At 39.9% G+C, this 27,133-nt stretch overlaps 2 protein-coding genes across 5 annotated transcripts; both read right to left on the bottom strand.

Moving 5' to 3' along the window:
- Positions 1-204: 204 nt before the first annotated feature.
- Positions 205-8,732, bottom strand: prkag3b (protein kinase, AMP-activated, gamma 3b non-catalytic subunit). 2 transcript variants are annotated; one of them, XM_035173853.2, is made up of 13 exons: positions 8,400-8,732; positions 6,777-6,837; positions 6,433-6,572; positions 6,231-6,312; positions 4,962-5,020; positions 4,758-4,803; positions 4,610-4,664; positions 4,035-4,161; positions 3,751-3,916; positions 3,447-3,484; positions 2,785-2,931; positions 2,517-2,610; positions 205-734 (listed from the first exon to the last, which is right to left on the bottom strand). In XM_035173853.2, the coding sequence occupies exons 1-13, from the start codon at positions 8,481-8,483 to the stop codon at positions 577-579; spliced, it is 1,257 nt and encodes a 418-aa protein (XP_035029744.1). In that variant the 5' UTR covers positions 8,484-8,732; the 3' UTR covers positions 205-576. The 2 variants fall into 2 exon arrangements, 1 of the variants encoding a protein (XP_035029744.1); XR_004698118.2 differs by having other exon boundaries at positions 672-734; positions 1,740-2,610; positions 8,400-8,731.
- A 4,913-nt stretch (positions 8,733-13,645) lies between these two features.
- ttll4 (tubulin tyrosine ligase-like family, member 4) lies at positions 13,646-25,868 on the bottom strand. Of its 3 annotated transcripts, XM_035174818.2 has the most exons (21): positions 25,618-25,868; positions 23,415-24,653; positions 22,121-22,607; positions 21,525-21,699; positions 21,344-21,423; positions 21,180-21,243; positions 19,180-19,298; positions 18,356-18,466; positions 18,033-18,109; positions 17,718-17,912; positions 17,497-17,579; positions 17,248-17,376; positions 17,038-17,160; positions 16,163-16,261; positions 15,498-15,632; positions 15,277-15,411; positions 14,974-15,070; positions 14,604-14,814; positions 14,432-14,499; positions 14,255-14,325; positions 13,646-14,174 (listed from the first exon to the last, which is right to left on the bottom strand). In XM_035174818.2, exons 2-21 carry the CDS (start codon positions 24,042-24,044, stop codon positions 13,985-13,987), a joined length of 3,279 nt encoding a protein of 1,092 aa, XP_035030709.1. In that variant the 5' UTR covers positions 24,045-24,653; positions 25,618-25,868; the 3' UTR covers positions 13,646-13,984. The 3 variants fall into 3 exon arrangements, with proteins under 3 accessions (XP_035030709.1, XP_035030710.1, XP_047198603.1); XM_035174819.2 differs by lacking the exons at positions 23,415-24,653; positions 25,618-25,868 and adding an exon at positions 23,159-23,353; XM_047342647.1 differs by lacking the exons at positions 21,180-21,243; positions 21,344-21,423; positions 21,525-21,699; ... (1 more) ...; positions 23,415-24,653; positions 25,618-25,868 and adding an exon at positions 19,520-21,117.
- Positions 25,869-27,133: the final 1,265 nt, after the last annotated feature.

The raw sequence follows: 27,133 nt of genomic DNA, 5'->3' as shown, positions 1-27,133 counted from the left end.
TTTTAATTATATATTATATTAATATTAGTTATAATTAATAATAAGTAGTAGTAGTATTATGTATTTATCCTTCATCTGACTGACATTACTGCATCACTTCTAAAGTTTGTCTTTACCGTATCAAAACTAAATCGCCTTAAAGCAAAGCAACATTTTGTGTTTTTGCAGTTACATATATTTTGCGCACTCATAAAATGACTGAAGACAAAGCAAAACATTTATTGTTTTCACAGTGATCGGAGCATAAGTGCATTTACAAAAATCTCATCAGAAATTCCATGATTCCAAGTTTTTATATATGAAGTTTCCAACTATTAGACTACTACTCTAAGACCACAAAGTTAAGAAAAAAAATCATTACGATCATTCTTTTTTTTTATCATATCAGCAAATCAATCTCCAAGTAACGCAGCTTCCAAAATGACTTTAAATTAGACTTTTTAGTCCAGTTCGGTTTCTAAGTTTGTTTAGTTTTGCAGACAAACCCAGCTCCATTTCTTTTCCACCAGGGAATAAAGTGTTGCATTAAAGGGCACATTACTGAGCTCATTGAGGAGAGTGTAAGTGTTTCTGCTTTCACTTTTCCTTCCAATGTTCTTCCTCTAGACTCGGACTGAAACCAGTGACTTCTCTGTCACCATCCTCCTGCGCCTCCTTGTTCTCTGGTTTTACACAAATCGTCTCTACCTGGTTTTCTTCAGGGTCAAAGGGACGAACTCTCAGACTGTTAATATCTGTAAAAGATGAAATGAGGAAATTAACGATGATTTACATTTTATACACATTCACAACAAAATATCTAGAATGTGTTCAGTGTTTATTTGTAGACAGCCCAAAAGCAGTGAAGTGCACAATCTAACACTTATATCAAAGCTGAAACTCAAAACCATGTTCACATCATATCAGGAAACACTCGGTGGATTAAAGCATTTACACTGTTGGACAAAAAAATCTGTTATTGACAGCTTGTCTTTGTTTCATATAAGGTTTTCTGTGATTAGCTATTTTACCAACTGGGAAAGTTATTAAACCAAGCAGAAAATGTTGAAATTGCAAATCCCACTTATCAGCTCTGTGATCAATGCTTCTTGCATTTAGAGTATTTCTGATATGATGTAGACGCAGCGTCATTAAACGCTGACAGACGTTATGAAAGATGATGCAGGATTGGTTGGTGAGGTCTTCAGCCCAACATGTCAGCAAGTTTTTATCATTAGGTAATAAACTATCACAGCCTGGTTTAGTATTATTTAAAGCAACACCATGTAATTCTTACTGAGCAACAGCGCCCTCTGTAGCCACACGTGCAGATTAATTCTGTTCCGTCTCCGAGCGATGAAGTGGTTTTCATGTTTTCAAAACGTATTTTCCTTCACCCTCACATTAGTGATGAGTCAAGACATTTAGTCTCCACTCATTTCATTAATGTGATGCTCAGGTAGTGAATAATTGTCCCTAGATGTCAACACACTCTCGAACCAGAGACGGTTGGGAATGGTACCACACTGGAATGAGAACCACACGATGTAATGGAACCAGCAAACTGTATCATAAGACATTTGTTGTCTTATTGGGGTCAGTGGAGCCTGTTGTAGGTCTTAGATTATATCATTACATGTTATATTGATAAAGGTTGCATAGGTACCAGTTCCCCTTCACAGCAGAAGACCTTGAGGCTTAGAAGGAAAAATAAAGATGCAAACTCAGACAGGCAACCAGCAGTTTGTTGGGTTTCCTACCTGAGTTGTGTTGGATAAAAGCTTGTTGGTTTCTGAAAAGGCGCTGCAGTATGAAGATGCTGCCGGACGGATTGAAGTTTGGGGGAAAGTGTCGGAGACGTCTGAGAACGGAGAGGATGAGGTGAAAAGCTGATTGGTGGGAACTTCAGATGAAGGTCGGATGTTCGGTAGGATGATAGGATTTTGGTATGGTAGATTTTTGAAGTTTGTGTGGAAGATGGGGCATTATAAGCACAAAGGAACCATCCAGATCTGAAGGGTTTTAGAGAAGATCTTTGTTGATTGTGTAGAACATATCAAAGCAGGCTTGGGGAACATGAATTATTCCGTTTGATGCTTCAGAAGAGACTTTTAAAGGAGGAGCAAGGGCGTAGGCAAGAGTGCACCATTCCAAATGAGGTCTTGGGGGAGGTGCTTTGTTTGATAATAGTAATAGGCTAGTTGTTCAGAGGGTTTGAAGATGTCAAAGGAGGTTGATCTTGGAGGAGCAGGACGAGGTTCTTGGATAAGGAATATAAAAAGCTCAAAGGATCAGGAGGAAACAGGCAGAGGCTGGAGCTTTGACACCAGAAACCTTCACTGGTAGAGAAGAAAGACCCTCAGTCTTCAGGAGAATGAAAAACTGGATGAAGAAGAGTTTGGCAGGTGGGAGACCATTGCGTTCACAGTAGGAGGCAGGAGCGTAGGTCGGGCAGAGAGCTGGGTGAACAGAGGGACTGAGAGACAGAGCAACGGATGGATGGAGGGGTTGGAGTTAGGAGTACAGAGCATCAATACCTGCAGGAGTGAGGACCAGGGATTGTAGGAGGTCCGATAAAGAAACAATCCCTCTCACCACATCGTCACTGTCGACCAACACTAAACGATGCACCTGTAAACAAAAAAACACAGGATTCACGAGAGGCTGTAGTCTAATCATAAACCCTGCCTCCTCCATGTTAGTAGATGTGGACCAAGCTAACAAGTCAAACATGATTTCATTTAGGAGAGTTACAGTGTCCAAGCTTACATTTAATTAAGGCAGTTGTGTATGTGTGTGTATTACCTCGGCCTTTGCAATGCGGTCGATGATGGTCTCCAGTGTTTCATAAGGGTAACACTTGAGGACTCCCTCCATGCAGCAGGCTCTGGAGGCGACAGCCTCCCGCATCGTCATGTTCAGGTTGTTGTAGTTTTTCTGGGCTGCGAGATTCTAAATGATAGAAATAAACAGAAAACTACAGTTATTTCACCAGCAGCAGTTGGTTTCAGCTGAACATTTTGATTTTAGTAACAAAACCCAACCTAAAAGGTTAAATTTAACCACAATCCATCATTAAGTGTTGACAGCCATCTTTAATTTAGTCTCTAAGTTGGACCAGTCTACAGATGCTCTATTTATGACTTGCTAGCTATGTCAGCAACTAGAACAAATTAACTAACTAACAAACAAGCTAACGATCTAACAATCTAACAAACGAACGAACGAACGAACTAACGAACTAACTAACTAACTAACTATAAATTGTCTGGATTGTAGCTCATCAGTACAAGTTTCTGTTTATTATTATTTTATTATCAATAATACCTTTGGTTGACTGTTTCTTGCCTATTTCTAAGTGTGAAGAATAAACCCTTTGAAGTATTTAGGCCAAAACAACATTAAAAAAACAAGTCACAGGATTTATTTGTGCATTGATGTTATAGTAACATTTTTAAGTGACTTACAATGACGTCAAACCTGGAGTACAGCGCCACCACTTTACCTAGAGAGAAACCACAGATACAAATTAAATATAAACATAGACAGATGTCAACTTATGTCATGTAAACTACAAGATATTCAGCCTTTAAAAGAAAATATTCTGGTAGTCACAAATTTCACCACCTTGAAAGTGAAGTTAGTTTGACCTTTAGACACTGTGTTGTAATCTTCATGTAAAGAAATAACTGAAACTCAATTTACTAAACTGTGATTCTAATAGTTAAGTGTGAAATAAACTGTTAAATATGAGCGTGACGTTGGGTCTACCTTGCTCATTGACAACAGGCAGAGCCGACACTCGTCTCTCTACGAAAATCGTCAGGGCATCGTACACGGAGGCCGATTCCTGCACCGTCGCAATTTCTTTGAAAGTTCCAATTGCCACTTCACTGATCTGCTTCTGAAGAAACCTGGGTTTGGGAATCATGGATCCCTGCGCGAGGGTTAAAAACATGTATGGTGGTTTGAGTTAAATCAAAAAGATCCTTTTCTAGCCTGGAGTAAATAAATATTCACAAAGTGTTGAGTTGCACAATCAAGTCCTAACTCACAAAGATGTGGAGGAACTTGAGGATGCGTTTGTGAGTGAGGATGTGAAGGACGTTTCCTGATGCCGGGTCGATGACCGGCAGGCGGTGGATCCTATTCTTCAACAAAGAGTAGATGGCATCGAACAGACTGAGCAGACGACGAGGATTTTAGAAGAAAAAAAGATTTAAAAAACAGAACATCAAAAACTGCTTCTCTTGCATACGATACACGAAACGATATGATACAATATGATATGATACAATACGATGTGATACAATATGATCCAGTACAATAAGAAAATATTTAATTAAAATAGAAAACATGAGAAAAAAAGGAATACAGGTATAAGTAAATATTAACAGGAGGAAATATATATATTAAAAGAATAACAATACTATATACAATGTCAACAGAATTGCACAGACAGACAATGAGCATTGCACAATAATAAATACAAAAGTTAAACCTGAGTGGATTTGTATCTTAATCCCAGAATTTGTAGCAAAACTAGATAAAATAATGATAAGGAGAAATATTATAACAGAATAAAATAATAAAGGAAGGACAATACATCATTGCAAGGGGCTCTATTCACCTTGATTCAGGAGTAATGCTGATCAGTCTGTTAATGGAGTACTGCAGATAGGTCTCTGCAAAGAGAAGAAGACACAAGTTCAAATAAATACAGATGATTATATAATAAGACTTTTGGTGCTATATGAGGAGATGGTTGTTTTACAGACCTCTCCATGTCTCTATCTTGTGTTCCTCCAGCTCATAGATCTGAACCTGCAGACACAACAAACTTCTCAGATCCAACAGTGACGCTCCTCAGGTGTGATGTGTGAATTTTATTTTATTTTCATTAAGATTATACTGGTTAACCTGACATGTGACTTCACTGTGATGTGCGTCATGTCAACAAAACAACAGACACAACAGCTCACCAGAGGAGACTTGTAGTATCGATGAAGAATGTTGATGAAGTCGGTGATGGTCAGCATCCCTGCACGCACACGCACACGCACACGCACACGCGCACGCGCACACGCACACGCGCACACACACACACGATGCAAAAATAAAAATGGATTTATCACCAGACTTTTTTCTGCCGCCCACTTGTGATTATATCACCATCTCTCCATCTATTTTAATATTTAATCTCAGTAATAACAATAATCAAATAAACATAAAATGCAGCTCAAGCCTTAAAACAGAACATATTAAAACAATGTCAAAACAAATCTAAAAAATGAACAAATTATGTTACATGATAAGAAAAGAAAAGAAATGAAATTATTTAAAAGAAAGATTTTAAAAATAAGTTTGAGAAGTTTTTTAAATCATGTTGAAAGGGAATCCATTTCTAATATTCAGTGGAAAATCTTACTGTAACAGAACGTTTCATCGCTGTATTTTTTTGTAGTTTGTGTGCAGCGCTGCAGCAGTGAGTGACCTCAGTAAGTGGTTTGAAACATTAATATGACTTTAGGTTGAAAATCAACCATGCGTGAACATGAACTTGGTTTGCACGTTAAAGGCTGCAGCTATTTTGATTACAAGCAGAAAACTGACACCCACAGACCTGGTGTCATGATGATCAGCTCTTCGGAGCCAGCGAGGTGATGCAACACATATGTCATGTCGCTGACCTGCTTTCCTCCGAGTGTTAGCACACAAACTGGCATCATATGAAACTACAGTGAAGAAACCTGAACCTTCAGACCTGAGCTTCAGTAGAAGAGATCCAAGCGTCAGTCTCCAGCTGTTTATAATTCAAACTCATTCTTTTTCAGATTGGATGTGATCATTATAAAATTAGTAATGATTGTTTGTATTTTACTAATGTGCATTACTGAGGGAAACATGTCCTTCTGTATGTGATGGACAATATTAGGAGTTAAAATAATCAGTATACTAAAATAATGCTTGGTTAACACGCTTGGTGTGATGATGAACCTGAATATGGACCATGCATTTGTTTTTAACACATCTTAAATCAGGTCATGTCTTTGAATCAAAGGTGCAGCTTGAACTTTCCCACTGAGGTGAACTCAGTTTCTTTCCTTCTGCATGTTTTTTCCGTGTAGCTAGATTTGTAGGCGATGTCGATGTCTGGTACGAAACTTCAATATTTCCCATCTGGCAACGCTGCTGCTGATGTGTGTTTATGCAACAAAGGCAGAGACGTGGACAGATGAATTGGGGCTCACCCACAAAACACTTAAGCTTGTCGTCCCACAGAGGCGCTGCCCTCACACCATTAGCCACCAGAGCAAAGAAAGCCTTCTTCACCTGAGGAAAAAGAGGATCTTCAAATCTTACAATGCAAAATTGCCAAAAATGAGGAATTATGATTATGATTATTATGATTATGATTATATTATGATTATGATTATGATAATATTATCATACCTGTAGCGTTGTGTCAAAGATAACCAGTTTGGAGCTGGTAGGGATGGCGTCGTAGCAGCAGTGACTCTTCATGAAGTTCATGTATATGAATGTGTCAGGGTCTGTGTCTGCAGGGGGCGCCCCAGTATACGTACAGCCACCTATAGATAAACAATTACACACATGAACTGTTAAAACCAAAAATAAGTTTATATATTTTTTTACAATCTGGATAAATGTTGGGGGTTTGTATTTGATATTTGCATCACATGGTTTTCACATTAACTCAGTTAGGTTGGAATTCGTTTGTATGTGAGGTTGTAGACGAACAGAAGTTTAGATTGACACAAACTGATCTTCTTTACCTCTGCTCTTCAGTGCGGAAACATCTTCCTCCTCATCCTCGTACATCTGAAATAACGGAACCTGGATGAGGGAATAAATCTGAAGTTTACCGATTTAATATTACGATTTAACAAACTTACAGCAAGAACAATCCTCCATGGCTCCCGCAATGCTTTTCATTTAGAATTTGATCGCGAGATCATTTCAGTTCTTCATCATGCAGGACAGACAGAAGGAACACCCTTATCCAATGTATTTGGAACAGGTCTTTAGAAGTAACTGTGTGAAGTGTCTGTTGGCCTCACATCGTCTGAACCTGCTGCTGGAAGGTTTAAAGTGGTGATTAAGATGTTCACACTGTACGTTCTGTACGTTAACTTGACCTCAGCTGGCTTCACAACCTCACAGAGCCCCGGGTAAATGAGGTGAGCACATCTATGTGGATCACAACGTTAATTTAAATCTTGCTGAGGTCATGCAAGCTATAACATAACATTGGCCCAAAGCTGATAAAAGACAATACGTCAATGAAGTCAGGTTCAAACACTGAAGAAGAAATCATCTCCTATTTTTATGGGGAATGATAGATTATTTATGATGCAGTATTTTATGTGTTAATTAGTCAAAGGCACCATTAACAGTATTTTAATATTTGTTTTTATTTCAAACATAGTCATTCAATGATCTTTGAGCTAATGTCACTTTCTGCCATATCATAAAAAGATAGTTCAGTTGTTTGCATTTTAACATACATATTTTAAGATGTTCACTCAGTGTCAATATTCTCATTATGCTACGTGATGCGTTATAATAATAAGTGTTTTCTTTTCATTTTCTAACAGCTTCAGTAGAAGAAGCAGCAGGAGAACTGCTCTGACACTTATCTTCATCTGGAGCTGCAGCTTCTATTGTTTCTCAGTTTCTTCTATGCAACATTTGGTGGATTTCACTGCCAATAATAACAAATGTAACTTCTAATTTGACTTCACATTGCTTTTACACAGAGATTATGTATATAAAATACTTATAAAGTCAAGTTGGTGAATATATGATATTGTATTTATAATATTTTATTCATGACCTCATTTTCATGAATGCAACATGAAGATCTTAATGAAGCATCATGCAGCTTATCTGTTTACCTTAATTTCAGTCAAGGTGTTTCTCTTTTGTTTTACTTGTTTCTAGTATCTCACACCAACAGAAAATGTTTCGATAATATTCCATTATATTGATAATATTTATCAGTGATAAAACCTATTTTATCACATTACAGTATTTAGGATGCGTTATTTTGTATTATTCAGCATCAGTTAACGTTCTGGGCCCAGTGCTGTTGGGATTAGGTTGTTCTCACAGTCCAGACTTTATCTGGAATTTATCCACGTAAACAAAAACCCAGGCTGTGAATGTGCTTCACTTCAAAAAAGGTAAATAATAACAGATGATGCACAAGGGTTTGCTTCAGGTAATAAAAACAAGTGTTAAGAATAGCAATGTAAAAACAGACTCGTGTTTTTCTCTTTGCAGCTTCTCAGTTACAAAGTCAAACACACACCAGCACACACACAAACACACACACACACACACACACACACACACAGAACAAACAAAGAGTAGGGGGAGTCGGCCGAGAGCTTTACCTCAGGAAGAGGCTCCATGGCTGGGGAAGAGGAACAGGCCGTCTGCCTCTGTGGAACCAGACCGACAGGTAAAAACAAGGGCATGAAAACAAAAGACTGCGAGACTCCGACACACGGTCGCCCTGAAACATCTGTGGAGATCTGCCACCATGTCAGATAAAGAGGTGATGAAAGAGTCCACACATGGTGAAGAAGGACAGAGGAGGGGAGGAACGGAAGAAGGAAGAATCGGACACAAAACGAGGAGACAAGGGAGTGGGAGCAGCAGCAGGCAGCTTCGGACAGCTGGGTCTGGATGTCTGGGAAAGACTGACGTCTAAATCTGGACCAAAGGGGTGAGAGGCCTGTGGCACTCACACAGAGAGAGAGAGAGAGAGAGAGGGAGAGAGGGAGGGGGAACATGTAGAGAGAGAGCAAGAAGGGAGGAGGAACACACACAGACCCTACATGTAAATGTTAGTGTGGTGACAGGAATCTTTATCATCCACGGTGAGAACATCAGGAGGCAGCAACATTTAGAAAACACAGAGAGCAGGAGAAAAAGATGAAGAACAGTGAACTAAACAGAGCCGGATCATTATTAAAGGGGCTGAGAAAGATGAACGAAGCCCAGACACGACACTGATGATTAAAATAAGACTGGATTTACCTCCAACTAGTCAAGTTGCAGGAAACAGGGTCTCCTCTTCACTTCCTGAGTTCTGGTGTCAAATAATGTCCAAAGAGGGTTTTCTTGCAGAGAATTATGATGTAACATAAAAGTTGACCTTTGCCCTTTTGGATGATTTGTCATTACTTCATCATTTCCAGTTGTTTGTCTGTAGACTGATCTTTGGACAGATGTGTATTTGATTTCTCAGATTCAAAAACAAATCTGATGGTTTGGAATTGGTGCGGGTCCAAATAGAAATCTAGATCTAGTGAAATTAAATGTGGTTTTGTGAGGGAACTGTTGGGCCTTGGTGGAGGTGTGAACTTTATTGAGTTACATTCTATTTAGCACAAGAAATCTTGACATGTTCGGTGAGCTCACACTGACCTTTGACGACTAATTTCCTCTTACCAGTTCATTCTTTAGTCCAAGTAAACATTTGTGCCAAATATAAAAAAATTCCCTTGAGGTTTTTCTTGAGATATCGTTTTCACAGGAATGGGACACAGTGGTCATGTAATTTATGCATGATGGGCTAGGATGTGACAAACTACTTATAAAATCATAAATAAGTCCAATAACTAAAACTGAAAACAATGATCAGGTTTGTTGATTTTGGTAGAAAATCGTGAAAAGTAAATAGAATAATTTGCACCTCAGGTCACTGTATAACAGCTGGTAAACAACTAAGGCAGTAAATATACATAACAGACATATTATCCCAATGACACAAACAGGACAAAACACAGCTGTTTTTCTCTTAATACCCGAAGACCTTTTTTTAATGTGTGCAAATACTTTGTGTTTGTTTTATAATCTTTGTGACTTGCTCTGTCAAAGGTGTAATATTGAACAAATTTTACTTTCCAATAATTTGTTTGTTTGTAACATAAACTGTAACAATGACAAATAATCCACCAGTGTTGTGGCAAATAATAGACTGTGAATGAATAAATATATACATCTAGATCTACGACATGACAGCTCCTCCTGTGCAGCCGAAGCGTCTTGATCGTGGCGGTAGATGTTATAAACCCCGCCTCCTCCATCTTTGCAAATAGGACTTGGGACAAACTCAAATTCTCAAATAAAATTATCTCAAGATGGTTTTGTCATGTTAAACAGATTTCAACACTGAAGTATGTTCAAGTGTTCATGTCTCTGATAAATTTGGTTTTAATTTGTTATTTGATGCTATAAAAACAGGTCATGATTGACAGCTGGGACTGACTCCTGATTGGTTGAGAGGTTGTATCGGCGAGTCCTCAACAGTTCCTTCCCCCTGTGCAGACTCCAAATCCTAAGTTCAAGATGGTAATGTTACGGGGATATTTTGGCTGCATTCTCAGATAGTTGGAGGAAGTGTAAACACATCTTCATATCTTCATGTATCAGCAAAATTCATGCAGCAGGAGCAGAGAAATATTATCATTCCTCCTGTTTCTGGAAACTTGGCAGAAGATAACCCACTGTAAAAATGAGAGAAGTGCAGCTTTAAGGGTTTGCCGTTGCTTCTGTGGGAGACGTTCCAGTTTCATTGGGTCAAACTATTTATAGACACACTGAACTGCATCAGACGAGTATCGCCTCCTTCTCACAGAGCTGAGTTTACATGCAGCCTTAAAAGTCAGGAAAATAGTGATCAGGCACATTTTAAAAACGTCTTAAAAATAACCTTTGAAAATCAGGTGTAACTTCAAACACGCTTTTATTTCCTGTAACTCCCAACAGATCATCTGTCATGTCAAAGAGGAGCAGGAATACAAATCAACGATCCAAAAGATTTGAATTATAACTGAGCAGAGAAAATCCCAGGAGTTCATTTTGATTTGTTGGTGTAGAGATCTGCTGCTTTAAACGAGATTTGTGTTAATACAAATCAAACCAGATATTAGAAGTTCCCTGAATCCAGTCCACAATTATAATTCGGACTTCCTTCCATTATACAGAACCTTTCTAATAATAAATGCAGTTATTCAACCGGGCCTGTCACTGCTGGTCACAGAGAAGAGCTCAGATATTAATAGTTTACAACTATTTACAGTCCTGACACACATTCAGTTTAACAAGGTCTTTACTCCTCAACAATTCTCTCCACAGCAGAGTGTGTGCATGTTTACTTTATATATATTATATAGCTTTGATATAATAGAAATAAACTAAAATAATATAGTAAAATACCATTAGTGTTGTATTGTTGTGAGCTGAGCATCTCAGACAAGCAAAAGATTAAAGCAACACAATGCAAGTTAAAAAGTAGAGCTGAACTGTAGATCAGTTAAAAAGACTCAGAAGTTATTAAAAACCAGAGTTTATCTCCAATATTCAGCAGGAAACATTTAAAATATTAAGAATTCTACAGTTTGATGGATTTGTTACAGCGGCAGCTCTTCTGGTTCAGGAAGCTGGGGATCATGGGAAATATCCACCATTCAGTTTAGTGAGTGGGACGATACAGTCAGAGCTTGATAAACAGATTGATAGACTTTGTTTTTTCTCTATTTGAAAACTAATTCTGTTGGGCTCTGTGTCCGAGCGATGAAGTAATCACCACATGTTCCTGCAGAGGGCGCCGTTGTTCTATAAAAGTGACAGTGTTGCATTAATTAAAAAACAAATACAAGACTCCAGGTATGAGATGGCAACTGCTTAGACACATTAGTCCGAAAAATAAAGTTGCTCTTTAAAAATGTGTTTCTGGAACTGCTGATGTAAATAAAGCCTCTTTTCTTTCTAATGAACTTATTTTTAAACACCAGCCATTTTTTTAACATGCTCTCAGATCCAGAGAGGAGAATGCATAATTGATCAAAAACTGATGAACAAATTCATCTTTTTTTAACAACTATGGAAAAGAATAACCCAGATAAAGATTCTTACTTGCACCTCAAATGACTTTTATTTTGAAATAGTCATCCTGAGCAACTCATACAGCCTTTTCACATAGAAACTTTACAATTGTCAAGTTAGTAAAAATATTATCATCTCACAGAACATTTCTTTTATGTTAAAAACACCTTCAAATGCAGTGATGTGTAATATATATATATATATATATATAAATTCATTCTGTAAAGCAGCCAACAAACCTGATGGTGGCGCTGCTGTCAAGTGGAATCTGATAAATGTGTCGCAGCAGATTCAAACATTAATACTAATATGAAGTTTTCCCCGACAGAACATGCTTCTTCATTCAATAACTAAAGCTGCTTTCAGACATGACCTCGGAAAATGTCCAGGACATTAGGTCCGGACATTTTTTAGAGTTTATCTTTCACATATGAAGAACACAGCAGGAGATTGAACGTTCACAGGAAAATATCGTCAACTTGCTCGCTGTAATTTTTCCGGGCATTTTCCTGCTGTATTCATGGACTCACTTGGACATTTTCCGAGGGAGCTGGCAGGTAAGGTTCTGGAAATGGTCTGGAGCAACTGACTCGGTCGTTTGCTTTCTTACAATCAGCCCCTCTGGAAAATGTCTGGAGTTCAGTGCACATCTGAAAGCAGCTCAGTTCAGTCCTCAGGAGCCTATGAGCCTCATTTCAGAGCAGCTGAATAAGATAAGTACACAGGAGCATTAGTGCAATGTTGAAGGAAAAAATTATTAAATCGTAATATGAGAATAAAGTCGTAAAATTTGACCTTTCTCAAAATTGAAATAGGGACCAATACTCCAATACCAATATTTTTATGTTTGACCTTATTTAACCTTTGTTTTAGAAACTTCCAAATAAGACAAAAAGTGATATATTTATTAAGATTATGCACAAACATACCTATCTACCCATAGTGGCCTACAAGTGTTGACTTTTAATGGTGGATGTGTGAAGCTCGGCTAATACTGCGTCATCAGGGTTTGATAGTAACATCTTAAGGAATTATTGCCAATTCTTTTTTAATATACATCGGTCGATATATCAGTATCTACGATTTTTTACTCCCTCAGTATCGAAATCATCCCCGAAAAACCTGTATTCCATAAGGCTCTAGCCAAGTTGGAAGGAAGCCCAGCAGGAGTAATTCACAGTTTAGGTTTCGTACCGAAGGCCAATGAGGACTAACGTGTGCAGGAGCAGGGGATCTGGAGATTTCTACCTTAGCAGATGTTCATACTGAAAATGGCACAAGACTCTAGGTATGAGGGGGACATGAATCTCCTGCTGCGGGAGAATTACCGTCAGGTTTCAGTAAAACATCCCAGAGTTTTAAGACTTATCCTTACATACTGCATGATGGATTAAAATACTATAAGGAGTTATTTCATTCTCGGTCACAAAACAGCAGAACTTATTTGTCGATTTTAAATGGCCTTGCAAGATGGCGTTGTGTTGACTGCGTAGGGTTCTAACTGCGCTCTCATTGCAACGGTAACGCTGCTGACTCCTTTTGAACGTTTGTACTGAATCAACATGTTTTATTGTAAATGTGACCATGATGGACGACCACGTGTCACCTGCAAGTTTCTGCTGGGTGATTTTATACTGCAAAGAAATTAACTGAAGCTGCTCAGAGGTTTGGAAGAATTCTGGAGTTTGATGGGCATATACATCATTTAAACTTATAAGGCTAAAAAAAACAAAAAAAACACTGGTGTCGTTCTGTAGGTGTTTTATTTTCACTGATGTTTCAGTATTTTAAGACTAGAATGGATAAGCTGCAACACTCATGACTTAAGCACTAAAATACTTCAAAAAGCTGCTTCTTGCCCAAAATCATATTAGTATCTGGTTCAGTAACGCTTCACTTCAATTCTGTTCAAAACCAAAATTCACTCCCTTCTAGTGTTTGTTAAGACTGGGCTTCAAACTTCTAAGTACATTTCTCATCTAGAGAGACAGTTTTAAGAGCTATTAGACGTGAATTAAAAGGGTGCTGAGGAAAAGGATGAGGCTAAATACGACCCTGAGCGTCATGTTGGCAAACCGGATGGTCAGAGCGAGGCGAACTGGTGTGGCAGCAGGCTCTGGGTGGGACTGGGCTGAGGGCTCGTGCAGGCACTGCTGGTGACACTGGATCCAGGACTGGGCGAAACAGGAAGACTGGAGACGCAAGTGACTTCCCTGTCCGAAGCGTCATCATTGTCATCATGATGTAAGCGGTGATGATGGCTCACCACAACCCTGGAGAACAGGACGGGAGGAAACTTTAGAGAATCGGTCTATACTGTGTTGTATATTGTTGTTCTATTGTGTTACTGTACCTGGATCTGGATGGGCTGACGAGGTCTGGTCTGTGAGGTTCAATGCTGGAGATGTAGCTACACTTGGACCACTACACAAACAGATTTATTAAACATTTTAAATCAAGCCAACAACTTTCTGATTATAAAAATATCACCATTTATTCAGATTAATTCAATCTTCCCACAGTTACTTACTATATGAGCAGGGTCGGTGGTTCCCAGATGGACTCCTTTCTGACAGAGAGTCTGCAGCAGACTGATCCCTGGACACACAACAGAGAATTAAAAACTTTACACAGTTTTAGCATTTCTCCTCCTCCTCTGTGTGTTATTCCGTCTTTAAAGCAAAGTGAGGAGAGACACGTACCTTTTGTCCTGTTGCTCCAGTATTTCCGTTCCCACTGATCCAGCAGGATGTTGAGGTATCTCGGAGACTCGAAGAAGCGGAGGTAGCGGGACGATGACGGTTTTGGGAAAACTCGCTCGAACTCTCCCCGGCGGTTCAGCTCGTCTTCACTCTCTGTCAGCACGCGAACGTCCTCTGGAGTCAAGACATCCAACACCGTGGAGAGGAAGTCCTGACAGAGACGAGAGGAAACCTGAGCACAGAGCTGCTATTGTTGCAATTTCTAACTCATTAAAAGTTTTGAAATAAATTAAATGCAATTACTTTTTTTTACCTGTGATTTAACATATATTGTCTTAATGTAAATTCACTTTCATTTGTATTTGCTTACCTGGTCGGCGTAGCGCTGTGTGAGGTAATATGCCCGTTTAACCTTCTCATCAGTGGACAGGTCTGGTTTGGTCCTCTCCCTCGACCCTCCACACAGACTTCAAACGCGCACACGCACACGCACACACACACACACACACACACACACACAGAGGAGGGTTAGTTAAACAATAAGGTCATTTCTGAGGCTCTACATTGAATTGCACTAGTTGTTCCTAAACTATCACTGCTTAGTTTCCATTCAGTCGAACAATGTAGGTGTGAACCCTACCTAAGCTTCTGAGAAGTAGTACCTCCACCCTACCTGCTGGTGGAGCTAGAGGCGGAGCTGCAGGGAGCACCCACATCTTTTTGTGGAACATGAAAGCCGGCCAGGTTCAGGAGATCTCTGATCATCTGACCTTTGATGGCAACATCCAGTGCTGTGTTGGAGTGGAGGCTGGACCAGAAACATGACGACAGTTAAAAGATCTGGTTTGAAAACCTGCATGTGATTTTGTGTGTGTGTGCGTGCGTGCATATTACCTGGGTGATATGTTAACTTCAAGGATCCAGGGTTTGAGGTTCTCGTCCAGCATGATGTCGAAGCCAAACAGCTCGTGGCAGCTGTACGACGTCTTAACGTGCATCTTCAGCAGGCTGTTGACGTACGGTTCTGACCTGAAAAACCAACCCACAGAAGAGGGAGGGCTCATTTCATCATCATTATTATTTCATCGTTTCCCCGTCTCCAGTCAGTCGTCACTTCATTTCATGCAAAATGCAAAACTGAGCTAATTTCATGTTTCCCTAAAGTTTCAAATAGGAGGGAGTGGAGGATCAGCTGTAGCTCACTTCACGTTTGAACCAGGAATTTTTTTTACTGCAGCATAAAAACTAACTTGTGAACTAGAATATCACTGGGTAGAGCACATACCTCTGCCAATAATTTAATTAGGTCTTAAAGCTAAGCAAACAAAACAATGCACATGTGGATGGACACACACACACACCGAAAACATAATGCCAATGGCCGTCGCCGGCAAGGAGGAATAAAAAAAAGACAATAAACTTAAAAGATCCAAAACCTGTTGATTCCTAAATCCAAATGATCTCAATGATGGTGGTAGTTACAGGTTTTTAAACATTTAAATCATTTTAAATCTGCTCGATAACTTCCAGCATTTGATGACTAAATGAGTGAAACTTACGCGATGATGGTTTTGATCACGATGTCTTTAATCTTCTCCCAAATCGAAGTGGTGTTGACTCCCTTAGAGCCGAGAAACTGCCACAAGGCCTTCAAAGCCCTGAAAACACAAAAACAGGATTTGTTAAGAGTGAATCTATGAGCAGAGAAAGAAAACACTACAGTGTGTTAGTCACCAAGATGTGGAGCGGGTTGGAGTTTCACTTTTACAAAACGGCTTCTCTGCCCAAAGATATTTTCAGGTAGAATTATAATTGTTGGTTTATTTAAACTCTTTGGAAAGACCCAAATTAACAGAATGCAATATAATAAATAAATTCCTCCCTTCAAACACTTCTCATACCAAGTGTTGTTTATTATTCAGTCAGACTGTGTCCTAAATCCTCACTCGTTCCCTACTTTCACTTCTTCCAATAAACCCTTTCCCTACCTTTACGCTCCCTTTTATTCAGGCTACGTCCACATCTTCATTTTAAAGCAGCGTTGTTAATTTAAAATGATCTTAGTCTACACAGCCAATTTAGCTCCTTATCAGAAATAATGTCCATGCTAACACAACTAAAAACATTCACATTTTCGTACACTGGTCATGTGGGGGAAACAGGAAGTGGCTTGGCTGCAGTTGGTTGCTCAAGTTACAAAATAAAACTACGAAAGATAAACAATGGTTCAAAATAAGAGCAGGGATTTATTTTCTTGGAGCGACGACGAGGTGGAACAGGAAGTGTTAGAAAAACGTATAAAACTTGACCTGCATTTTCAGCGCTCAAAAACTCCAGAGTGGACAGCAGGCGTGAATGTAGAAGCAATGGTTAGTTTTAAAACTGTAATGTAGTTGTGTGCATGTAACCTCAAACATAAACACCTCTCTGTTACCATTTGTGTCCCTGGCAGGCCTTGTCATCGCTGTTCGTCTGGTATTCAGAGTTTTTCTTGTTGACACTGTAGTTGGTCAGGTGCATGAACTTGTTACTCAGAGTCTTCATGGAAGACGAATACCTACAACAGGAAAGAGGACAGAGGTGTTACCTCAGCTCAGATCCTTTACATTGACTTGTCTTTGTGGTGGCTGTGGGGAAAACTGACTTGCAGCTGGCGAATCGAACCAGCCCGTCGGTGAAGATGTAAATCCTGAGCGGGTCGTAGGATGTCACGTAGACGTAGATCCTCAGGTCAAACTTGTTGCCACTGATGAGGTAGGGCTTGTGAAGGTATCTGCAAAAACACAACTACATTATGAAGTTTCAACCCAAATGAGTGATGAGGAATGTGGCGTCAGGTCCTGGGAAAGGGTCTCTGTTCCAAACCCGTGGTGCTCACATCTGGACTACTTACTTCTGAACTAGTAGTGGTCTCTTACGTGGCATCTGGCTCCATTTGTGGATGACCTGGATACCTATTCCTCTGGCTGATGCAGGCTATTAGAAACAATATAATCAAAAGATAAACTACATATATTGGCTTAAAATTCAAGATATTTTAAGCATCATGGTCAAAACTAGCTTATTATAGCTAAGAGTAAACCAGCAAAATGAAGATTTACTGGAAGAACATACAGGTTTGATGATCCATTTCTGCCGGGAGACTCCATCCTCCCAGGCCTTGCGGAGCTGTTTGATGTCCTGAGGAAGAATGAAGGTGCGGGGGAAAAAGCTGAACTCCTGTTTCCCAAATCGAGCCTTCATCTTGGAGAGGTTCCTCCACAGTCGGTCCTTCCTGCCAATCTGAAAGGTTCCTGGGAAGTGGTTCAACTAGGACACGAACAAAAAACATGTGTTACGAAGATCAAAAAGATAATTAGATAATTTCACCTTTCTTTAAGTTGAGGCTTCCTAGAGACACAAGCTTGGATCAGATTCACAGTTTCTCACCTTCTGGTGTTCTCCAAGGGCCTTGAAACCAGGAGACTTCATGTGGTGTCCCCAGCAGCCCAGCCAGTCATGGCTTTCTACATGAACAACAGACAATCATCACATCACAGCTTCCTCTTACTCTAAATCCGCACTGCAAAGTTTGAGTTTTAAAATGGTTGCTATGTTTTTGTCTGCCGTCCAAAGTTCTCAATCTAATCGTAATGATTGAATCGACACATCTGGCATATATTTATATTTTGATCATGGTCGCTCTCTGTATGATGGATTCTGAAATATGTGCAGCAACTGTCACTCTCACTCTCACACACACACCAACTTACTCTTTGTGACTTTGAAGTGCGACCTGGCGATGGTATGTCTGACCACATTCGGAGTGACGGTGCTCATCTTCCATTTTAACAGTCGTCTTTGTTCCGCAGGCAGCAGTTCCACTGCAGAGCACACAACACAAAGTTGTAACTATTTTATTGCCATATCTTTCTACAAATAAAACTCACAGGCTGAAGATATGACACATATTCACACACTTTGATGCATTTTAACACATACTGGAAATATGCAACAGTAAAATTATTTAGTACATTTAAAAAACAATCAAATTGACATAAAATAAAATGCTGTAAAATATGATAAACTAACTTTATATATATATATTTGTTTTCATTTGTGTATCCTTTTTAACAAGATATTTATAATAAATGTTATGGTTAAACTGTAAAATTATTATTAAATTAGCATTCTTTGTCATAAGGGTTTGATGACATTTTAGGAATCATTGACATAATAAATAAATATCAGACATTTTTTACTGCCCAATATCAGTTTCGGCTCCCAAAAATCCAAATCAGTTGGATGATATTTTAAGATTTTTGCTAAATAACAGCTCTGATAACAGATATTCCATCATTCTGGAAGGTGTGAGGATCACAAAAAGATTCTCTGACTGTCTTCTCAAATAAAAACAAATGACTAAAAATATAAAGTGTCATAATCACACCTTAAAAGCACTTCCGAAGACATATATATCAAATATGTAGCTGACAGAGTTTTTATTGGTCCCTTGACAGGTGTTTAAATGACTGTTTGAGCTCAGCTTAACTTTGCCTCCTATGTTTTATACAACTGAAAACAACAGTGTCCTGACCTTTCTCACTGGCGGTGCTGAAGTAAAGTGTTGAAGGGATGAGGGGGAACAGACTGGGAACCAGCGCTGGTCGCTCTTCTCGAACATCCTCCGCGTCCGATGACATTGGCTCCTCGATACTGAAAGACAAAAAAAGGGAGTATACATACATTCATACAGGAATAATCAGATCATGATAATCACATTCTTCAAAAAATATCTACTATTATCAAAAATAATAATTTTCTGTTTATATAACAAAATGAATAATGCTTGCATTCTGCATTCTTTTAACACAATATTTTTAAAGTCACGTGAAAATAACACTCAATTAAAAAAACGAATTAATAAAAACACTCACATGACAGTCATAAAGAAAGGAAGGAAGGAAAAAAGAGATGATGATGGGGGATGATAATCTCGTCTTCCAGATCTTGTAAGTAAAATCCTTCCACCACTGACAGGTACATAAAGGCATTACAGCCAGACCAGGCCAACTTCTCTCTATACTATAACTATGCAGGAGCTGTGGCTTACAGAAAAGGTTGGGGGGTGGTGGTGTATGTAAATGAACACATAAACAAATCAGCAGGTTGGGGTTAAAAAACAAACAACAACAAAAAGAACCAGAGTGAATAGCGCTCCCTATCCAGGCTGTTTTAGCAGAGAATCGGCTCCGAGTCTTTGGTGGGGAGTTCTACTGTTGAGGCCATCACAGTGGAGAACAATGTGACACACAATGCTGCGGACCTTTCCACCACGCTCTGCTGCTTTCAGGACATTTTTAACAATGCACTGAGAGATAAAGGCAGAGAGACACAAAGATTCTCTGACCGATGGATATTTTTGGAGATCAATTAGAAAGCAGGCTACGATGATGGGCGATGTGAGGAAAAGACATTTTCAGGTGTGTACGTTAGAAAAGGAAGAAAATGAACTGTGTATTTTGTTTTTTTTATGGCCATGATGAAACCACATGAAGGCTTGAGCCAAACTTGCATCATTACCTCATAAACTTATTTTGAAAGTAGGATATTTGTAGGGCCCCAACATTTTACCAGTCAGAGAACTTTTTGGGGTTATTGGCTGACTGATAAATACTGATAAGAGCCTTTTACTGACATGTGTATCTCTGTTTGTCTTTGCCAATATGAAAAATTGAAGAGGGAATGAGAGGACCCGCTTAGATCGCTCATACTGGACTTTGAGCTCATTTAGTTTCCGCGTCCTTACCTCGGACTGCTGCGGGTAAGAGTCTTCAAAGTGTCTGTGTTTAGTTTCGTAATGGCGTTTTAAATTGCCACTTTTGACAACCGCAGCAGACTCTGAGCAAATGAGACACACCGGTCTCGTTGAGCTCACTGCAGGAAGAATAAAAGCATACTTTTCTGTCCACTCTTCTCGGAAGACTCAGGTTTCAACGTCAACTTTCCTGATTTCGCTTACATACGAGTGTCTCCATCTGCGTGCTTCTCTCTACCTAGCAACCTACACAGTGTATGATAGCAACCCATAGGACGCCCCCCCCTGGGCTGGTGTCAATATGCCTGATTAAAAGTCTCTTAAATGTCAAACTAGGCCGCTGATGTTTTTTTTTTGTTGTTTTGAATTTTTGAGTGAAGAAGAGTTGGGGTCCGGGTGGAAACCTCTCGCGGTCTGTATTTGGACCGGAGTCCGCCAGTTGGGGACCCCTGATGTAGTGTGTGACCCCATCACAAGTCAGTCTTGTAGCATAAACTCATGACAGCAAGACTCACAAGACAGCAAGTCGTGTAATGTGAACTTCACAGTGATTATTTGCAGGCTGGACAGTGCCCAAAGCAGATTTCCCCATGAAGACAATAAAGTCAATCTTACCAACAACTTTGAAAGACGTGTAGTGTGATCTTATCATTTTGGTGAATTTAGAAAGAGTAAAAAGAAAGCTTTTTGCTCTGTGAGACGAAAAAAAACCTGCCAAAAGTTTGAACAGAAATGATTTAGTTGTGCAGGTGTGTGTGTGGTTACACAGTGTGTCTCACCTAGAAAGGAGGCCAATGGATGCCGTAGAAGAAGAGCCAGTGATGGACGAACAGTCTGAATCATCTGATGATAGGAACAAAATTAAAAAACATTGTTTTAAACTGTATTGATTACCGGCTGAATAAGCTGTACTACAATGAAGAGTTATACTGTGTTTCCTTACCGTCGTCACTACAGGCATTTTCCAGCTCATCAGGCAGCTCCTCCTCAACTCCATCCACCTGCATAACACACTCCGCCGCTCTGGAAACAATTAACAGAAGGTGAAATCTTCAGATTGAGAATGTAAAGGGTCAATAAATGAACTGCACTGATTGATTGAGAGGGAATCAGCCGTTTCTCACCCTGATAGGTGAGTTTCTCCTACTACACACTCCTCTGTTGGCGAGGGCGAGGAGGTAGAAGGGGAGGGAGAGGAAGATGACATGGAGACAGGCTGTCCCTGCTTCGTTAGATGGATCGCTGAGATCTGAGTGGTCACAGAACCAACCAAGGTTCCTGCAGGAGGGGAGGCCACAGCTACGAGAGAAGGAGCAGCAACACATTCTCAGTTTCTGACCATTTCTGGTGTCATGCTTTAATGAATTAAATTATGTCTATTATTTCTGATATTCTGACAATATTTCATGTTTTTTTAGGAAAGAAAAAAAAGCTTTCTCCGTGCTTTGTTAAAGTCCATATTTTTTGCACCTTAACAATCACACACCTTTCCCCCATTGTGATGTAGCCAATACTAAAATATATAAATAGAGAACATAGGACCATTCTTACAAAGCTATAGTGAGATGTGCACGTATCGCAGAGATAACATTTTGTTTCGGACATTTATGTTGTTCCATAATTTTTTCCACATTCTTGGCTCTAAAGATGTAGATCAAATGACCAGACAATCTACTAATCTATCATCCAAAAGTTTTAACAACCGAATCATTCTGATTACCTGGGGTGACGTGCGGCAGCGTGGGCGGCTGCTCCTGCGTGGCACTGACACTGGCACTGAGCACAGTTGGCATGAGGCCGTTTGGAGAGGTTCTGATCTCAGGAGGGCCGTGTCCTATGCATGAGGTCAGGGAGCTTCCTGCTGCATATTGGCTTTCTGGGGGCTGTTTATTTACGTCTAGTGATGCAAAAGATTGGGGCTTACTGCTTGTTGTTGCTGATGGTCCTCCTGCAGGAGGACCATCGCTTACATGCAATTGATTGTTTGAGTCAGTTATTATTGTGCAACTGTTTTGTGTCGGACTGGGTTTTGTTGGCAGTTTTGCAGAATGGCATCTTCCTGTCGTCATTTCTCTTGTGCTTCTTATTTCCAATGTTGTTTTATCAAGGCTGGAGGCATCGTTTCCCAATGTTGCCCCCTGATGTTCACAAAGAGCAAGGCATAGAGGAGGCGTTGATGGTGAAGAGGAACAGTCTGCAGCCTCAAGCTGGGGAGACAAAACCAGGAGATGTCAGATATTACACTTGATATTACAAGTGTTAAGATACTGATATTAAAATGAAAGTATCCGCTTCAACAAGGTGACAAAAAAAATCTGATTTTAATTGTAATTTATTGACTGAATTGTTGTCCTCTTTTGATCTTACTGGAGCTAAATACTCTTCAGTTGAGTTCCATAAAATATTGTAATACTTAGTTACAAACAACAGATCTAAAGAAAATAATGAATTAATGAATATATATATTGTATAAAACTTTTAAATTCATGACATGATGTATCATCTGACAGTAAACACATAATATAAACAAACTTGATAAAGATTTACGGTGCAGGGGTGATACATTTTGTTTTTACAAATTTTGATCGTGTGGCTAATGAAAAATATATCTGTGACACACAGGCCATATAAACTGATGAAGGCCAGTGGGCCGTTACTAGGTTCATTGTTAATCTTGGCTATAGAAAAAGTGCCTTGGTTTATTTTCTTTAATTCCATTAAAACTTGATTGAATGATGAACTGCAGATTATTACTTACCTCGTTTGGCATTTTCTGTTACATACAGGCCATCATATACAGCCTCCATCACATTCTATGGGTTGCCCAGATGCAGGTGTCCAATATAATTCTTAACGTTCAGCAGGTGCTACAAATTAACCTCAAACCTAAACTAAGCCTTTTTAAAATTCTTACGATCACAACAAGCACCGTATCTCCTGAATATTAAAGATCAGACTTAGTGGAGTGAGGTATCGTTTTTAAAGGCTCACTGCTATGAAACATCAATTCTCACCATGGACTTGTTTGTTTGCAGGATGGACTTTCCTTTTATGAACAGGTCTTGATGGCAAACAGACAAAAGTGGCTCAGATCCCAGCGGTGCATCACTGGATGCAGCCTGATGTTGGCTCATCGATACGCCATTTTCATGCGGAGAGGTTTGGAGCGATGTACATTTCTGTATAGCACCCGACAGCTGACCGTTAAATCCAACCTGCCATTCTTGCTTATAGATGGAGGAGGAAGCATTGGTCCCTGTGAGGCTACTGCCAACCTGCTTCTGTCCTGCTGCCAGTACCTGGCTTGGAATCTGTATCCCATTACGTAGTTGTGGCAGGGTTGGAGACCCATGTGGCACAGCGGTGAATTGGCTCTGGGTGTTGGTTTTATATCTGTCCCCGTTCTCAGAGGGGGCAACTGTTGTCTGTCTCAGAGGGGATGCAGAAGAGGCAACATGAGAAAATGAAGGTTTGGCTTGGTCTTTTCGTCTGAAGAGCTCTAGAGAGGTCTGACCAAAAGGCACCTTAGTGGCCACAACTGTCTTGGCATGTGTACTGACAACGGCTGTAGTGGTGGAACTGTCTGCATTAGAGCAAGATCGTATCTTTCCCCCACCCCAGGGGGAGGACTGATTGGTGGGCATGGCACCGCCCCAACAAAGACGTGGTTATTTCTGAAGGGCTGAGTTTCTGGGTTGGGGTCCTGGGTGGGAAATAACAGTCAAGTTGATACTAAATGAGCTTGAGGTGGAGGAGCCCTCCTGGTTGCTCCTCACTCAGTGACTGGTTCTTCAGTGAGTCACTTCTCAGGTGTCAGCTCCAGCTGAATGGAGTTGTACATTTTCTGTTGGTTGCTGTAGATGGACTACAAGTTCTCGACAAATCCTGACCAACAGCACACATAACTGCCACCACCGATGCAGTGACGGCAGCTCAGCCGGACTCCAAAGCAGTGTTATGAGCCTACTCGTGCGGCTCTGACAGGCAGGCACATAAGGTAGTATTTTTTATCCTGAGGAAAAGTGGCTCCCACTCTGACAGTCACACTCAGAGTTTGACATAAGGCCGAGGCTATGTCAAGTAGTCTTGGTGTCATTAGTTTATAAGCCAGAAGTTGTTTCTTCTTAACTACCCTCAGGGATGAAATGTGACTCTCACATCAAGGTTCCTGGCCTGAGGGTAGATAGCAGAGTCCATTGAGTGCTCCCATCATCCTCCTCAGTTGCTTGAACTGTCAGCTGTCTCTGTGGAAACTACACAAGAAGACAATCACAGTGAATTTGAGAGGATCCTTGTGCTGGGCCATGAAACAATGTGAGGATTTCTGCAGGTTTCACACAGATTATTTAAGACTATGTAAACTTTACCACAGACAAGCTGAGTGAACTGAGATCAATTCTGACTGAGCGTTTGTAGAAGATCTCTTATCAATTCCACGTTTGTAGTTTTCAAAGACCTTTTCAGGCCTAAAATTCAAGTTACTGACCTCTACCTCAAATTAACAGGTCTCAGGTTACTGAATTTTAGACTCAATAGTAACATAACAAAAAGTCCAATACATACTGATATAATACTTGTGCGTTGTGATTTGGAAAATGTTTTTCTGTTGGGCCTCAGTGTTGGTAATTCTCTGCTGCTCAGGAACAAAATCTGTCTCTAAATATATACACTTATATATCGATACAAAATAGTGAACTGTTTTTAAAAAACTATTTAAAAAAAACATTTTCAAATTATCATTAGGATCAAAATAACCCCAATAGGAAACAATGTTATTGTTTGTAAATATAAGAAATAATGTCACATTTAAATAAAAATGTGTTCGACCATCTATGAATTTTACATAAAGACAACAATCAAAAACGTCACACTAAAAGAGTTAACAACATAATTTTAGCGCGGTTACAAACGTGAAATACACTGAACAGTTAAGAGTACATGAGTTAGTTCACCTGTGTCACTAAAGTAAATATAATATATTGGTGATTTTAATGTGTTGTCGCTGCTGTCAGTCTCAGCAGAGGTGAGTTCTCACGTGTGTGAGACACGCCGCTTAGCTTAGCTCTGGCTAACCGGCTAACTTTAGCAAACAGCCCGGTTGTAATCATTTAAAAATAAAAACATTAGCTCAAGACGAGACTTGACTTTTAAAGCAGTCTGTTCTCTGACCACAGTTGCGCCATTCTTACAGCTGCTGTTAGTTTAGCTAGCAGTTACCTGAGGCTCCGGTTAGCATTAGCTTCGCAACAGCGACCCAGACAACACAAACACTGTGCCCCGGTGTTTCCCCCGGTGTTTCCGCTGCACCGGTGTCAGTTATAAAACACAGGGTTGATACCGGTGGAATAACAAATATTCACAGCTTCGTCATCTCCCGCGGTGACGCTGACATGTTGGTTTATCGAGCAGCGACAGTTTCTTACATCGCAGACAGAAGCCGAAATATCAGAGTGACACGTCACAGCAAAAGATCGTCTATTGGTGTCCACGTTTCCGTGAGCTGCTGCGTCACCGCGCCCCCACCGGTCAACAGCTGCTACTGCACCAACATATATATATAGATATATATCTATATATATATGTTGGTGTTGGTACATGTAACCCTCTCTTGACATCTATCTTGATTTATATCAGAGATATAAAAAAGGTTATAGTCAAAAGGCAACTTTATAGATATTTAATTATCTTAATCAGGCATGATCATGTCTAATTTGTTAACTGTAACACATAATATGAGGAGAGCTTCTCCTGAAAACAGACAAGTTCAATAATTGTTTAATTTCAGTGCTTTGGTGCTTTGAAGTCATTTTTTTTGTCTTCACTAATTCAGTCCAAATAAACTCCCAGGGACCAAAGTACCTGTAAAATAAAAATAACCTTCTTTGTGAGTGAAATCTGTATAAGCAGCAGTTTATTCTGATGGACCAGAGAAACGTGTACATCCCATATTTCATCACTAGAGGACACACTAGAGGAGCCCTACCTTCTGTCCTTCATCTCCTCCCTCCTTCATCACTTTCCTTACCTCCTTATGTCCCCCCTTTTACCCTTCTCCTGTCCTTTCTCACACTTTCATCTCCTTTCCTTTCCTCTTCCCCCTTCTTCCCTCCATTTCCCAGATTCCTTCCCTCTGTACTTCTATAATTCCCCCCCTCATTTTCATAATTTTTCCTTCATTTCCTATTTCTTTTCCTACTCTTCTTTTCCCTTCATACTTTTCTTATTGCTTATGTTTCCCATTACTTCCTTTCCCAGTTCTCACTTTTCGTCATCCACATTTTTCCTCCCCTCTTCTCTTCCTCCCTGTTTCCTTTCCTCTCTACTTCCCACTTTCCCTGTTTTTCTTCCTTGCCTTTCTTATTCTCCCCTTCTATTTCTTTCCCATTTCTGTTTCGCTACCGCTCTCTTTTTTTCACTTCTCCTCTCTTGTGCAGGTTTTCTTCTCACTTTTCCTCTCTTCCTTTCCTATTTTCCGCCTTTCCACCCTTTTTTCCTCTCGACCCCTCCTCCCACTTTTTCATCCTTTCTCTCTTTCCTTTTTATCCTGATCCTTCTCTCACGTTTCTTCCTCTTCCATCACTGTTGTCTATTCTTCCCTCATCTCTCCTCCTCTCCTCTCCTCTCCTCCTTCCTTCTCTTCTCATCATTCCCTCTTTTTTTTCTCTTCCGTTGCACAAACTCTTTCCTCCTCTGGAGTTTTTCTCTCTTCATATCCTCCCTTCTCCTTTACCTC

Source organism: Hippoglossus stenolepis, chromosome 13 (assembly GCF_022539355.2).
Source record: "Hippoglossus stenolepis isolate QCI-W04-F060 chromosome 13, HSTE1.2, whole genome shotgun sequence".
Lineage (NCBI taxonomy): Eukaryota > Metazoa > Chordata > Actinopteri > Pleuronectiformes > Pleuronectidae > Hippoglossus > Hippoglossus stenolepis.
The sequence above is the reverse complement of the archived record's forward strand: the minus strand, read 5'-3'. Positions and strand labels throughout refer to the sequence as shown.